A 16,327-nucleotide genomic window follows, 5' to 3' on the forward strand; every position below is an offset into this window, starting at 1 on the left:
ATGAAAGATGCAAGGGTCTGTCAGGAGTCCAGAAACTCATTGACCTTTTACACACACACTAAATTACAAGAAAACAGATCACAGGTGAGGATGGTTACCTTTATTAGCCATTCAAACCCCTTTGTGTCAAATTGTGTGCATGTTATCAGGCCCAATTCACCAGGGTACATTTTTGATCAGGGTCATTTGGGTAGTTTCTGTTGCCATTACGATTTAAAAGAGTAAACACAGTTGATTGATTATAAATGGCTTCAGCCAAACACTAACCATGTGTGAAAGAAAAGTTTTTGTGTTATTCATATTCTCTGAAAAATGGCCAAGAAATCATCAATTCTGCCAGGGTATGTCAACTTATGAGCATAACTGTACCAAGTGGTAGGGAAGGTGGTGGAGATGCCGGTGTGTACTCGTGGTGGCCCCTGTAGCAATGAAAGGGGTGAGGGGCATACATAGCAGAAGCCAGTAATGGCTGGGGCATCATTCTGTAAAGGTTGTGGGGAGGCTGGGCAGGGTCACAAAGAAAAGCATGGTGACAATATATTTGTTTGTGTGTGTTGACATTTCAATAAAGTTAGAATTAAAAAAAAAGAAAAAACACACACACACACACACACACACACACACACACAGCTGCATTGAAATGTGCATCACACTGCCCCCTACTGACCGTCACACCGACAGCTGCCCACATGGTAATTTTACTGTGCAGGCCAGGGTGAATGGGAAACCATCTTACTTGCTCTCTAGGAGCTGTAGATTAGCATTGGGTACCTTTGTTTAAAGTAAAGGCAAAACTTTTTTTTTTAACTTTTGGATAGAGTGGAGAGGGATTGATTAAAACCCCTGTTAGTGCCCCATTAAGGAGATCCCCCCTCTCTTTCTGTCCTGTTTACCATTTAAATTGAAAGTGAATGGAAAATTAATCCCAATTTTTGGGTTGTCACCAGAAAAGTACCGTATTTATTCGAGTATAACGCGCACACGTGTATAACGCGCACCCCTAATTTTCGATTAAAAATCGGTATAAAATCATTGTAATTGCCAAAAATCATTTATTGTATTTATTGTATGTCCAGCCATGTCCCCCGTATGTCCAGCCATGTCCCCCATATGTCCAGCCATGTCCCCCGTATGTGCAGCCATGTCCCCCGTATGTGCAGCCATGTCCCCCGTATGTGCAGCCATGTCCCCCGTATGTGCAGCCATGTCCCCTGTATATGCAGCCACCTACTGTTAATCACCGCGGCGCGGGAACATTACAGACAGCGTTCGTTTAAACAGCTGTTTTCCCTGCCGCGCATAGACACTCCCCCTTGCTCGCGATTGGACAGATCCGTCCAAGGGGGAGTCTCTATGCGCGGCGGGGAAAACAGCTATTCAAACGAAAGCTGTCTGTAATGTTCCCCGCGCCGCGGTGATTAACGTTGTAGCGGCGTTGGTGGCGGCGGAAGTATTCTATTCTAGTATCGGCGGTATTAGCGGGAGTACGAGTACTCCCGCTAATACTCGGTATCGGTCCCGCCACTGCCATCCCACCCCAGTCCTCGTTTATAACGCGCACCCAAAACTTTGATTTTTTTGGTATAAAATTTTGCGCGTTATACTCGAATAAATACGGTAATAGGGCGGAAATTCCTTTAATTTGCAGGGATTTCCTGTTTGACTATGGGACAGGAAGTGAAGGGAAATCTCTGCAATGGGGCACAAATGGCGAAAAAAAGGATACTGCAGTGATCTTTTACTGAAAGTGGGAGCAATGCCTATATTAGACAGGTATCTCCTCTCCCCTGAAAGGTGCCAAATGTGCTACCGGATGACCGGACAGCAGAAGTTCCATTTTTGGGTGGAACTCCGCTTTAAGTCTATGATCTACCAGAACGTGCAGATGACATATTTCTATACTTTAGACCCACACATCTGCAGAAAAGAGCAATGATATGCTCTAAAATTAGATTCCGTGAGAGTAAAGCTGCACACAACATACAGACCTCTTCATGTCTTAATGTAGATATATAGGAGTAGAGTGGGACTTCTCTGAGGATCGAACTGCTTGTAGCCACCGCCAAAGACACCGCGCTGACTGCCAGGCTGCCCCTGACGATCGGCTCAGGAGGCTCAGCAGGAGGAATCGGCTTCTCTGCTGCAGCTGCCTTTTTACCTGCAGAGACAGAATATTGCAGCATTGTAGTCATCATCTCAGCATTACTGTCTATGGGGAGATATTGTGGTACCTTATCCATCATGTCAGCACTTCAGAAAGGGAGATATTGTGATCAGTGCTGGGACAAGGTCCCTTATTGCCCAAGAAAAAAAGGTCATAGTGTGGTCCCCTGCCCATGAGCTGTGAACCACCTCAGAATTTTTGTTTCTTGTCTTTTGAAAAGGCTACTTCCTCTAAGAGTGGCGACGCAGCTACCCCTCTATACAAATGGTTGCATTCTCACCCTTTAAGCCCACGAACATGCCCATTGAGTAGTTGTTAAAATATAGAACCCTTTCACCTATACATATACCCACCCTTCAATATAGTTACTTTCCCCCTACATGTCCCTCCTTATAGTCACCTTTCCTCTATATGACCCTCCACATCACATAGTCCATCCATATCAGTGGCGGCAGGTGCTGTATATAGTGGGGCCGGTGGCAAACAAGACATCCTGTCGCAAAAAACCAACCCCCCCCCCCCCCCAGTCGGCCGCCCCACACTCTGGCTCTAATCATGTGCTTCTGCATGTAGAATAGGGGCCCGGGAAGCATGGATTATGGAGGCGAAGGGCCACCACTGATCAATATAGTCACCTTTCCCCTGGACATGTCCTCTATATCAGCCATTCTCAGCAAGGGTTCAATGGAGCCCTAGGGTTCCTCCAGAGGTTGCTAGGGGTTCCTTGAATTGTGGTCGATTGATTTCCCATTTGATGGTGCCTGCATAGTTCTGGGTTAACGTAACTTGGCAGAGCCAGTGGCACGTCAAAATTATTATTTTTTAGCTGTCTGTTGGGGTGGCATCCTGACCATCACTGTAAGAGATACCATCTCCCACTGACCACTAATATAAGGGGCACTTTCCCATTGACTCCCAGTGGGAGGTTTTTATCTGGACTGGAAAATTAGTTTAAGGGTTCCTTTAGAGCAGTGGTTCTCAACCTGGGGGTCGGGACCCCCTCGGGGGTCAAATGATAATTTGCCAGGGGTCACCGAATCCTGGGCTATTCCTGAAGCCCGCACCACTCTCCCAGCCTTTTTGCAGCCACCCACCTGGGCTGTCCCTGGAGCCTGTGGCTGCCCAGCTGGGTTGTTCCTGGAGCCCACGGCTGCCCACTCAGCCTCTTCGCAGGTTCCCATTCAGTTAACAGCATGGCTGGGGCAGAGACTTGAGGTCAGCTGACTGGTGAGGAATGTGTAGTGGGATGGGCTAGAGGAGACCCCATCTCCTGATTTCGGCATAGGTGTCACTGCTGCGAGAAACCACAAAGTCAGAGACACAGTGAAGCCGGAGACACAGTGAGTGTGATTATAGTTGCCATTAAAAGGACTCAGGGAGCGCTAAATGTCTGTGGTTTAGGCGAAAAATTACTTGTCATGGCTTGGGTGCTGACAACCCACGCTACAAAAATAATTTTACTGTTAGGGGTCCCCACAACTTGGGAAATTTTATCAAGGGGTCACGACACTAGAAGGTTGAGAACCACTGGTTTAGAGTAAAAAGGTTAAGAAAAGCGTTTCCCTATACTGTGTGTGTGATAGATATATATATATATATATATATATATATCTTTCCTCCATTTGCCCCTCTATACAGTCAGTTTCCCCAAATGCCCCTCCATATAGTCACCTTTCCCACTGCCCTTCTTCTTGGTGGCTGCAGGTGAGGCTGGGGGGGATGGGACAGATTTTGTAGAGGAGGCTGCCGATTGGAGCTCACTTTCTCTTTGCCGTCTTGATTCCTCCATCTTTGGCTGGTAAAAGTCACTTGTAAAAGAAAAGAAAAACACTTGTGAGTCCCTTGAATTGCATGTCATGAGACATCGGACGCACATATGGAGATCTCTACTACACCCGACTGTAAATATAGAATGTATGACACTTACTGTTGGGGGCTTCCAAGCTTGTAATGCAGAGCCGGGTGATCCGATCCTCCATTCTCTTAAAGCGTATTAAACCCAAAAATCGAACTTTTCCTTTTATTGCCGCCATTATAGTGTAATGGTTGTGTTTGTTTTATTTTTTAGGCTTTCTTTTCACCTGGTGATCCTGCCAGTGGGGTTATTTACTAAAATTGGAGCAGCTGTGCATTGTAGCCAATCCGCTTTGACTTAAATGTGTTGGTGTAGCCAAATCTGCAAGTACATCCAAAAACCCCCCTCCCCCCACACTAACAATTCTGCTGTTAAAAGGAGTTTTTGTTGCTCCTTCATCCAGAGTAGAGGCACTCTAATAAGTTGTGTTAATGGCCAGATCACCAGGTGAAAAAGAGTTAAAAAACCCTAAAAAATAAAAACAAATCTAGTCACCACATTGCACGATTAGTAAGCTGCAATATTTTACATTCTTGGTTTTGGGTTTCATATTGCTTTCACATTTCCTGACCTCCCTCACAATATATCAGCTTCTTGGATGTGACAGGGCTGATACGGGTATGTGAGTTTCATCAATGACTTTGTGCATAAATGTACCACTTGCCGTCCGCGCTATAGCTGAATGACGGCCACAGCGCGGGCCTGAATTTCCGGGAGGCCCTCAATAGACGTCCTCCCTTTTGCATGCGCCCGGCACACGATGTGATCACTGCGTCACCGAGACTCGGGTGATCACAGATTTGAGCAAGGTGCCGGTCCCAGCCCCTTACCACGTGATCGGCTGTCAGCCAATGACCGCTGATCATGGGATGTAAACAAAACTCGTTAAAACTGTTTAAAAAAAGGTGATCACGGGCTTTCGTGTAAGGGACATCGGTCCCCAGTGAAGGAGGCACATACGCCTTCTCAGTGCCCACCAGTACCGCCTGCTAGTGCTTCCTGCCAGTGCCCACCTATCAATGCCTCATCAGTGCCACCTATCAATGCCTCATCAGTGCCACCTAGCAGTGCTGCCTATCAGTCTCACCTACCAGTGCTGATCAGTGCCCATCACTGCCATCTATAAGTGCCCATCACTGCCAACTATCAGTGCCCACCAATGCCGCCTTATCGGTGTCCATCAGTGCAGCCCAGAGCCCATCAGTGCAGCCTCATCAGTGCACATCAACGAAGGAGAACAATTACCCGTTTGCAAAATTTTACAACAAAATATAAAACGTTTTTTTTATTTTGGTCTTTTTTAATTTTAACAAAACAATAAAAACCGCAGAGGTATTAAGGAATTTGGGTACAGTGTTGTATGACCGTGCAATTGTCATTCAAAGAGTGAGAGAGCTGAAAATTGGCCTGGGCAGGAGGGGGGTTTAAGTGCCTAGTAAGCAAGTGGTTAAAGTAGAGCTCTGGGCTTGTTGAGGAAACCAGACATTTCAGAAAGTTCAACTATAGAAACTTGGAGTTGCCAATTGGGAGTCTTCTCATTTCGGCCAATCAGAAAATGGGTCTCACAACCCTGCTTTTGATTGGCCGGATTGAGAATCAGTGTTACAACAGCTATGACTAAGCACCAGTAAGGGGTGCAAAACGCGTCAGCTGATTCATTCACTGTCCTCGATTGCTGTATGGACCGATTTTATTCAATAAAGACATTTTTCACTGGAGTGCGGCTGTCCAGATTTCCTCTATTGCAAGCTCATATTCAGTGCTCTGCACTCCGAGTCCAATCTATTTTGAAGCCTATTAAAGCCTATCACTCTAATCAGGTGCTTAAAAAAAAAAAAAAATAAAAAAAAAAAAAAACACCCCTGCCGCTAGAATTCAGATGCCTGGCATCCAAAAAGGGGCCGGACACCTGAATAGGGAGTGGCCACGGCAACTATGCATGAATCTACTCATTATTCATATATGGGGGCTACGAGGCTAGAGGGGGCGGCACCTGTGCGCCCCCAATGGACGGGCCACCACTGTCACCACTCCTATAGATCCCCTCTAGATGTGGAAACTCACCTTACTGAGGAGCAAACATTCACTACAGTAAACCTCACAACACTGCCGGGGAAGTCTAATATTTTACCACCAGTCCTGTACAGATTTCTGGGAAAAAAACTGAGTATAAAATACAGGGAAGGGTGGGAATCCTGGGAGATCTGTACAGATATCTGTGCTATACACACCTCAATAATTGATCGATGTTACTCTGATCGTTTGGCTGTATCCCTCCCAACATCGGTCCTATAGACTCCCGGATCCATTCAATGGCTGTTTCCACCGACATCGTCTTCTCCTTCTCCTCGACTTCCGCTGTGTAACAGGTCAGAGGAGGCGCAGAGTCTGCAGGGATCACTGCTGAGCAAATTTTCTGTGTAGAAATAAAAGCACTAGATGACTTGGAGCCTCGGACAAAGCTGATTGTATAACCAGTGAATCTGTGCAATAAAACAGCTGAGATGCTCAATTTACATGTTAAAGACTAACTCCGCTTTTGTTGAGAAAAAACATTCCCCTCTGGGTGATCTATGTACAGTGCAAGGATTTTTACAAACTTTGTTGCAGATTCCTACCTTTTGCTTTTCTGAAGAAATAGCTGTTTGTTTGTCTGTATCCATAAATCTGTATGGGAGTGATTTTATAATGATCAGCTGCTGCACTTGCAGGGCTCCAATGAGAAAACAAGTGTCAGGGTCTGCATCCCTTTAGATGTTATTTCCCCTGGGGAGTATCTCACCAAAAATTATATTTTTTTTGGGGTGGGGAGCTCCAGGGGATGAAAGAGGCTCTGGATAAGTCACGGAAGCCAGCATGGGTGGAAGCGACCAGGGAACTAGAGAGACGAGGTCTTGGGACCAGCAGAGGATGGTTTGGGTGATAGTTTGAAACAAGACTGGTGATGTGGCTTTGTAGGTCGTGAAATTTTGTTGGTCAATCAAAAGCCAATGGAAAGTTCAGCACAGAGTGGCTGCAGACACTAGGTATTTGGTAAGCTGGATGAGTCTGGCAGCCGCACTGAAGGGGGACAGCCCATGTAGAGGTAAGACAAATTAAGGGAAATTGCAATAGCTGAGGCAAGTCAATGGCCAAGCATGCAAAAATTCTTTACTTTAATGGTCAGTAGTAGAGGCTCCACCTCACATTTCTGGTCAGCCAGAGAGGAGACCTCCTACATCTGCGGTCGGCCAGAGAGGAGCCCTCCTACATGTGCGGTCAGCCAGAGAGAAGCCCTCCTACATGTGCGGTCGGCCAGAGAGGAGCCCTCCTACATGTGCGGTCGGCCAGAGAGGAGCCCTCCTACATCTGCGGTCGGCCAGAGAGGAGCCCTCCTACATCTGCGGTCGGCCAGAGAGGAGCCCTCCTACATCTGCGGTCGGCCAGAGAGGAGCCCTCCTACATCTGCGGTCGGCCAGAGAGGAGCCCTCCTACATCTGCGGCCAGCCAGAGAGGAGCCCTCCTACATCTGCGGTCAGCCAGAGAGGAGCCCTCCTACATGTGCGGTCAGCCAGAGAGGAGCCCTCCTACATCTGCGGTCAGCCAGAGAGGAGCCCTCCTACATCTGCGGCCAGCCAGAGAGGAGCCCTCCTACATCTGCGGCCAGCCAGAGAGGAGCCCTCCTACATCTGCGGCCAGCCAGAGAGGAGCCCTCCTACATCTGCGGTCGGCCAGAGAGGAGCCCTCCTACATGTGCGGTCGGCCAGAGAGGAGCCCTCCTACATGTGCGGTCGGCCAGAGAGGAGCCCTCCTACATGTGCGGTCGGCCAGAGAGGAGCCCTCCTACATGTGCGGTCGGCCAGAGAGGAGCCCTCCTACATCTGCGGTCGGCCAGAGAGGAGCCCTCCTACATCTGCGGTCGGCCAGAGAGGAGCCCTCCTACATCTGCGGTCGGCCAGAGAGGAGCCCTCCTACATCTGCGGTCGGCCAGAGAGGAGCCCTCCTACATCTGCGGTCAGCCAGAGAGGAGCCCTCCTACATGTGCGGTCAGCCAGAGAGGAGCCCTCCTACATGTGCGGTCAGCCAGAGAGGAGCCCTCCTACATGTGCGGTCAGCCAGAGAGGAGCCCTCCTACATGTGCGGTCAGCCAGAGAGGAGCCCTCCTACATGTGCGGTCAGCCAGAGAGGAGCCCTCCTACATGTGCGGTCGGCCAGAGAGGAGCCTTCTACATCTGTGGTCAGTGGAAATGCAGCCTCCATACAATTGTGGCTAGTGTAATAATCCCCTTTACATTTGAGTTCATTGGGAGAGGAGACATTTGTGGTCAGAGAGAAGCCCCCTTTCACCAGTGACAGAGGACCCCCCTTACATTTGATGGTCAGTGGGAGAGAGGCCCCCTTTACATTGGTGGTCAGTGGGAGAGAAGCCCCCTTTACATTGGTGGTCAGTGGGAGAGGAGAGCCCATACATTTGATGGTCAGTGGGAAAGATGCCCCCTTTACATTGGTGGTCAGTGGGAGAGAAGCCACATTTACATTGGTGGTCAGTGGGAGAGGAGAGCCCATACATTTGATGGTCAGTGGGAAAGAAGCCTTCTTACATTGGTGGTCAGTGGGAGAGGAGAGCCCATACATTTGTGGTCAGTGGGAGAGAAGCCCCCTTTACATTGGTGGTCAGTGGGAGAGGAGAGCCCATACATTTGATGGTCAGTGGGAAAGAAGCCCCCTTTACATTGGCGGTCAGTGGGAGAGAAGCCCCCTTTACATTGGTGGTCAGTAGGAGAGGAGAGCCCATACATTTGATGGTCAGTGGGAAAGAAGCCTTCTTACATTTGTAGTCAGAGGAATGATAAAATGATAAGTAGTAGAAGGGATTCTTACAAGCATTCGTTATGCCCATTGGTATCAGTGGTCACCTGCTTGAAGAGGCGGACTGGGCAGGGAGGCAGTTACCCCCCAGGCCGCTCTGATGCCCTATAACAAAGTTGCACCGCTTCTGCTGCAGACATGCTAAAGGCTTTCTAGTGAAAAGAAGATAAAAGTCCCCGCTGGTGTCCTACAGAGTGTGGGATAAGGCTGGATGGCATGGATGGTGTACACCAGTGGTGCTCAAGGTTTTGAAGAGCAAGTGCCACTTAAGTGATTTGGTAAGTGGTCAAGGGCCACAATGAAATGAAATGGTCCAGAATTTAAATTGTATTATTTTGAATAGCATAATAAACATGTTCCTCCTGCAGCCACTGAATGCCGGGGGGAGGGAGAGGAGGAGAAGCTGGGAAGCTCTCTCCATGGCCGCCAGCTTCCTCTGCTGTTGGCTCCATGCACTCTGATGCTCTAGGATGGTGGGTCGGCAAGCCCAGAACATGGTCAATGAGTTGGCGACTCCAGGCATGCGCTTCCCTGATTTGATGTCGAGGGCCACATCAGAGGGCTCTGAGGGCCACAAGTGGCCAGCAGGCCACAGGTTGAGCACCCTTGGTCGTGGCTGGTCAGGGGCTCTCCTCCCCTGGCCAGCCCCAACTGAGCCTCCCCAGCAGCCCCCAGCCGACCAGTTTGGGAACCTGCAGTCGTGCTGCAAGTGCTGTCCAGCCTGACCTGCCTGGTGAGCAGAGAGTACCTGGAGTGGGTGGGGGCCTAGGATGGGGTAAGAAAAGGGAGAGCAGGAGAAGGGGGCCAAGTCGCTGCACCGCGGGCCTCGGAGTTGTACTTGCCCCCTGGGCCAAAAGTTGCCAGTCAGATCCTGCCTGCTTGAGAGACGAGAGGAAAGGCTATACTGCCAAGTGACGGTGCCAAGGATATGCAGGCACCATCAGGCAGGGGATCAGTACACCACTGCTCATTGCTCACAGAACCCCTAACCAACTCCTTGAGTTTTCATGGAACTTTGGATGAGAATGGTTGCTCTAGTCCAGTGATGGCAAACCTTGGCACCCTAGATGTTTTAGAACTACATTTCCCATGATGCTCATGCACTCTGCCATGTAGTTCAGCATCATGGGAAATGTAGTTCAGAAACATCTGGGGTGCCAAGGTTCCCCATCACTGCTCCAGTCTATTTCAGAACCAAAGACAAAACAAATTGTGTAATTTCTTCAAATAAGCTCAAATTATCACTTTCACATGAATGTTGATAAATTTTCGTCAATGAAAGGGATCAGCTCAATGCAGGAAATTTATTGTAACCTATCAGTTGTCTGTTATTGATCATTTAAAATCAATTAAAATGATCAGATTGAATGAAGACTTGATGGCAAGGCCTTGGAGCGAGGACACAGTAGTATTTTGCGCTCTCCAGGTGGCACGCGCGGCTCTCGGTAAAGAGAGCGTCTTTGCTGATTAGAATTTAGAAGACATCTGCATACGACGGTAAAACCCTTTCCTCGGGTGGCCTTGAGCTTTCAGCTCACCGTTTTTTTTGCTATTGACAGAGAAAATGTCGATTTGTGTCATTGTGTTCTGCTTATTAATGGAAGAAAAGTCACAATGGAAATTTGCTCATCATTGTTTCATCAGATCTGGGAGCATTAACAAAGGGAGAGCGCTAATAACTTCAATGTCACCCTACGCGTTTGTCACACTCTGAATCCAGGATGGAAACAAAGGTGTGATCATTTCTATAGAACAATGGACAGATAGATCAGAGGTTTCCAACCCAATCCACTTCAGGCATTTTACAAAGAACAGAAATAACAGCTGCTCATCTTAGGAAAAGAAAAAAAAAATATTTCCCCCGTTTAATCCATATATCTGGAGGATGGGGCAACCACAGCCTTCCCCTCAGTATCTGGTAGCCCAGCTAAAGGGAGACTTGTCACTGGTCAAACTAGGAGATCAGCAGAGGTGCCAACTGGCCATCTAACACAAGAACATCATAAGGAGAGTGACGGGGACACCTAACAATGTGGGCCCCAAAAATTCACACACGCAGCAGTCTCATAGCCACTTCCAGGGATGGTGCGCCCTTCGCTGTCTAAGAGGACCTGTCAGTCAAATACTGTACTGGAGTCGACACTGCTGACTATTTTTGAAAAGCCTATTCAGAGAAAAGTGACAGGTACTCTTAAAAGACCAACCCCCCATCCGCTGATACCTTCCTAGAGTCTAACCTTGTGTAAGCTCTGCGTTGGAGCTTACACAGGGATAATAATCATGCTCCCCTCTCTCACAGGACGGTATTTAAGTGTAATGATTGGCTGCCCATGTCCAAGCGCTGCATTCCGATAGGAGGTCACCTGCTTTCCCAGAGCCAGAAGGTAATTACCGACTGCTTGAGGCGAAGGGCTGGGGTGAGAGTATCAGTAGGTGGGAGTTGTTCTCTTAATCTGGCCATAGACAGTTCAAACCTCGGCCAGTTCAGCAGAGACTGACAGATTCGAACCATGTATGGGCAGGCTGACTGTACCCAAGTTAATGGATCGATCAACTTGGGTGCAACCAGCCTGTTGGATTTTTTTATGCAATTATTTCCAGCAGCTATAGCCTCTCGCAGCGAGCACTGTGTGTTCTCCTGGCAGGGACTGCTCCCTCGCCCCGAGAACACAATAGCTTAATGGGACAGATTCGCCCATAAACACTGACTGTGTTGATGGGGAAATCAAATGATATTGGGTGTGCACTGAGTCCTCTGTCCATATCAAGCCACATATTCCGCCATGGAAAGATCACCAAGGGAAAAATTGTGCTGGGAATTAAAGTGGTTGTAAACCTCAGACATGAAATATGAATACTATAGTGTGTACTTCTCTCAATCCAGAGCACTAAATGTCATTTCTTTCTGCTGCTTCATTCCTCTGCTATCAGCATGAATCACTTCTGACAAGTTATCCTGACACCCAGAGAAAATAGTGACAGGGGATGGATCTCCAGCACATAGCCTATGATTGACAGCCTCAGTTCTGGTCCTGTGTGCTGTGTAAAGGGGGGGGGGGGGTCCCTTCCCTCCATTCAGCTCTCAGAGCTCTCAGAGCTGAGCTCTGTGGTGTGTAACTCCAGATCTCCACCCCCGTGTACTGGCAGCTCAGGCAAGTTTCATACATTTTGGACTTTGAATGAATGAAGAGAAGACTGCAGAAATCATCACCTGAGGTCAATCACTTCATCAGGTATATGAAGGGGTTCATAACCACTTTGACTACACTTAAAGGGGCTGTAAAGCTTTGTGTTTCTTCACCTTAATGCATCTTATGCGTCGTGAACGTGCTGACTTCTAGGCTCTTCATTGGATAGATTGATAGCAGCCATTGGTTCGCGCTGCTGTCAATCAAACTGAATGACGCAGGCGCCGGGGGGGCGGGGCCGAGTCCTGCAATCGGCGGCTATAGATGCCGAATACAGGACTCCGGAGCGCGCCCACAAGCTAACCCCCTCGGGTTAGCTGATGTGGGGAGGAGCCGAGACAGCAGCCGAGGACCCCAGAAGACGAGGATCGGGGCCAATCTGTGCAAAACAAGCTGCACAGCAGAGGCAAATATGACATGTTTGTTATGTAAAGAAAACCTTTATAACCCCTTTACTCTCCATCAAATGGGGGTTGGAATTGTTTATTCTCCCTTTTTCCTGTATTTGACATTTTTTTTACTAATATTTCAAAATAGGTCTATATTTCTGCATTTCAAAGCTTAAATCCAGCCTAAATAAAAAAAAATCAGAACAAGGGACACACAGTATCGCACAAAAGTAAGTACACCCCTCACATTTTTGTAAATATTTTATTCTATCTTTTCATGTGACAACACTGAAGAAATGACACTTTTCTACAATGTAAAGTAGTGAGTGTGCAGCTTGTATAACAGTGTAAATTTGCTGTCCCCTCAAAATAACTCAACACACAGCCATTATTGTCTAAACCACTGGCAACAAAAGTAAGTACACCCCTAAGTGAAAAGGTTCAAATTGGGCCCAAAGTGACAATATTTTGTGTGCCCACCATTATTTTCCAACACTGCCTTAACCCTCTTGGGCATGGAGTTCACCAGAGCTTCACAGGTTGCCACTGGAGTTCTCTTCCACTCCTCCATGACAACATCACAGAGCTGGTGGAGGTTAGAGACCTTGCGCTCCTCCACCTTCCATTTTAGGATGCCCCACAGATGCTCAATAGGGTTTAGGTCTGGAGACATGCTTGGCCAGTCCATCACCTTTACCCTCAGCTTCATTAGCAAGGCAGTGGTCATCATTGAGGTGTGTTTGGGTTTGTTATGTTGGAATCATGCCCCCTCTATTCGTACATCATGCTTCATGAAATGATTACTTTATTACCTGGAGTTCTGCTTTAAAGGGATTTTAAATCCAGATGTAAATAAATGTCATATATTGCAGCTTTCCATTACATGTGATTGCTGCATTTGTTTTCTTCAATCATGTGATGATCCTGCCAGTAACACACTTCCTGTCCCAGGATGACAGCGCTCATTTATAATGAAGCAGTGTTGTCACCCTAAGGGAGGATCACAGAACACATGCCTTCTCCTCTTCTCCATAAAGCTGGCGGAGGGGTTCCCTAAGATAGCTGGGAACATTGTAACTGATAAGATTCATCACAGGAAGTTATCGGCTCTCAGAGTTCTGGCAGGATCCACAGGTGAATTTTGTGCTTATTGAACAGATAAATATACCATTGTAAGTGTTTTGTTCTAACAGATATAAAGGGGAGAGAATAAGAGAAGTTCATTATTCGGGTTTACATACACTGAGCTGTCAGAAATGCTGCCTGCTTCTAAAGAATGCCGTGTCCCTGGCTGTCTCCATTTCTAAGTCACTGACCCAAACAAGCATGTAAAAACAAAAGTCAGAACTCCGGATCCATCAATTGTTCCAGGTCAGTGGAACTGCCAGGCAACTGGTATTTTCTGAGAGAGGAGGGCAAAATGGCAGCCACCATAGATCCATACACAATGATAATCAGCTCTGTAGAGTTATACTGTATACAGGGTATGGGGTACCTTGTCATTGTTCCTCACTGTGCAAAACACTTCAACCTCCAGGGCCGCATTTCCTGCTCCACCCAGAATTCTCCTTCCATGGATATTGCTGATCACCGGAGGATTCGACAGATCGGCAAAGTAGTTAGACTGAAAACAAAAAAAGAGTGAGGAGAGGGATGAGAAGGAATATAGTACAAGTATCTGCAGTACAACTACAATGAGTATAGAATAGAATCATCCCCCTTAAAATTACTGTATATACTCGAGTATAAGCCGAGTTTTTTAGCACATTTTTTTGTGCTGAAAATACCCCCCTCGGCTTATACTTGAGTCACCTTTTTGCACCTGATCTTTGGGGATCCGGTACTGGACGGCCGTAGGTCCTCAGGACCCCAAACCTGGCACACATGTAGCCCCACTCTACAGGTGTGCAAAGTTTGTTGTCCGGAGGGTCTACGGCCGGGAAGCACCAATTTTTCAAAGCTGGGCACCCCTTCCATAGACTCCCATGTTAAACGATCATTTCTCCAGTCTTTGGGGACCCGGTGCGGCCGGTCCTAGGTACCCTGGCCCCGGGAACTTGGCACACATGTAGCCCCATTTCTCATCTACAAGTGAGCAAAGTTGGTTGTCTGGGGGACCTACGGCTGGGGAGCACTGATTGTTTTCAAAGCCGGGCACCCCTTCCATAGGAGGGTATATGGGGGGAGGGGACGTATATAGTGGGGTATATGGAAGTATATAGTGGGGTATATGGGGGAGGTGGAAGTATATAGTGGGGTATATGGGGGAGGTGGAAGTATATAGTGGGGTATATGGGGGAGGGGGAAGTATATAGTGGGGTATATGGGGAAGGGGACGTATATAGTGGAGTATATGGGGAAGGGCACATATATAGTGGGGTATATGGGGAAGGGCACATATATAGTGGGGTATATGGGGAGGGGAGGTATATAGTGGGGTATATGGGGGAGGTGGAAGTATATAGTGGGGTATATTGGTGGAGGGGACGTATATAGTGGGGTATACGGGGGAGGGGATGTATATAGTGGGGTATACGGGGGAGGGGATGTATATAGTGGGGTATACGGGGGAGGGGGGGGAAGTATATAGTGGGGTATACGGGGAGGTGGAAGTATATAGTGGGGTATATGGGGGGGGGGGAAGTATATAGTGGGGTATATGGAAGTATATAGTGGGGTATACGGGGGAGGGGGGAAGTATATAGTGGGCTATATGGGGGGGGGGGGGGTGGAAGTATATAGTGGGGTATATGGGGGAGGGGACGTATATAGTGGGGTATATGGAAGTATATAGTGGGGTATATGGGGCAGGTGGAAGTATATAGTGGGGTATATGGGGGAGGGGACTTATATAGTGGGGTATATGGGGGAGGTGGAAGTATATAGTGGGGTATATGGGGCAGGTGGAAGTATATAGTGGGGTATATGGGGGAGGGGAAGTATATAGTGGGTATATGGGGGAGGGGACGTATATAGTGGGGTATATGGGGGAGGGGACGTATATAGTGGGGTATATGGGGGAGGGGAGGTGTGCCGGGCTCATACCAGGTACCCGGGTAGGTCGGGCGGGTTGAGCCGGTATCCGGTGTTCAGGGCCTCCTCCACCCTCTCCGGTATGTTCAGTCTCCGGTAGTATTGGGCGGCACTCATGGCCTCCTCCCGGTGTCGGCTCCCCTCCGTGCGGCTCATGTCTCCTCAGGACGCTCGGTCCGTCACCATGGAAACCGCCCCACCACACCGAGACCTCTAGTGTCCGGACTACAGCAAGATGGCGGCTTCACCCGCTCCGTCCAATCCGCCCCTCCTGTGTATATTGTACGGGGGAGGCCCCTCCCATGTCACACTGTTAAACATGTACGGACAGGGGGATGGGATCTGCGGGTGATCTTCTCCTCATCAGCTTCAAGCAAGGCAGGAGAAGATGATCTGATAGAATGTCTCATATCTACTCCCCTCTGGTCTGTCTCCCCAATAGAAGTGTCATTATATCTGCTCCATAAGTGGGGGAAAATAACAATAGCTGATGATCCTGCCAGACATTCAGAGCTGTCCTGCCCCATACTATGAGAACAAGGGGGAAGCAAAAGACGATGGGCAGGTCTGACACCACTGAACCCACAATGCGGAGTGCTGACTGCCCCCTATAGGTGATAAGGAGTGGGGAGGCTTCAAAGTCGCCTCGCACAGCATGACTTCAGTGCAGCTTGCAAAGGATTTCTTTAATAGAAGTCAATGCAAGTAGTACAGAAACGTTTTCTAAGTCGGAGCGGCTTGAGTCACTCCGATTAGAATGGTTCCTCTGCACTGAATGGAGCAACTACATCGCCTGACAAGTCGCCTCAGTATGAACCAACACTAATAGCAGGGCAGTCTTAATGAGAGG

At 48.3% G+C, this 16,327-nt stretch overlaps 1 protein-coding gene across 1 annotated transcript in view; it reads right to left on the reverse strand.

The window, feature by feature from the left end:
• ENO4 (enolase 4) overlaps positions 1-15,886 on the reverse strand; it is a 43,983-nt gene extending 28,097 nt beyond the window's left edge. The window contains exons 1-5 of the mRNA XM_040361504.1: positions 15,490-15,886; positions 13,940-14,068; positions 6,251-6,435; positions 3,836-3,972; positions 1,989-2,158 (exon numbers count right to left, since the gene is read on the reverse strand). Of these exons, the coding sequence (XP_040217438.1) occupies positions 1,989-2,158; positions 3,836-3,972; positions 6,251-6,435; positions 13,940-14,068; positions 15,490-15,633 (765 nt within the window). The 5' untranslated portion in view covers positions 15,634-15,886. The remainder of the gene's footprint in view (positions 1-1,988; positions 2,159-3,835; positions 3,973-6,250; positions 6,436-13,939; positions 14,069-15,489) is intronic.
• Positions 15,887-16,327: the final 441 nt, after the last annotated feature.

This window comes from Rana temporaria, chromosome 8 (genome assembly GCF_905171775.1).
Source record: "Rana temporaria chromosome 8, aRanTem1.1, whole genome shotgun sequence".
NCBI classification, from domain to species: domain Eukaryota; kingdom Metazoa; phylum Chordata; class Amphibia; order Anura; family Ranidae; genus Rana; species Rana temporaria.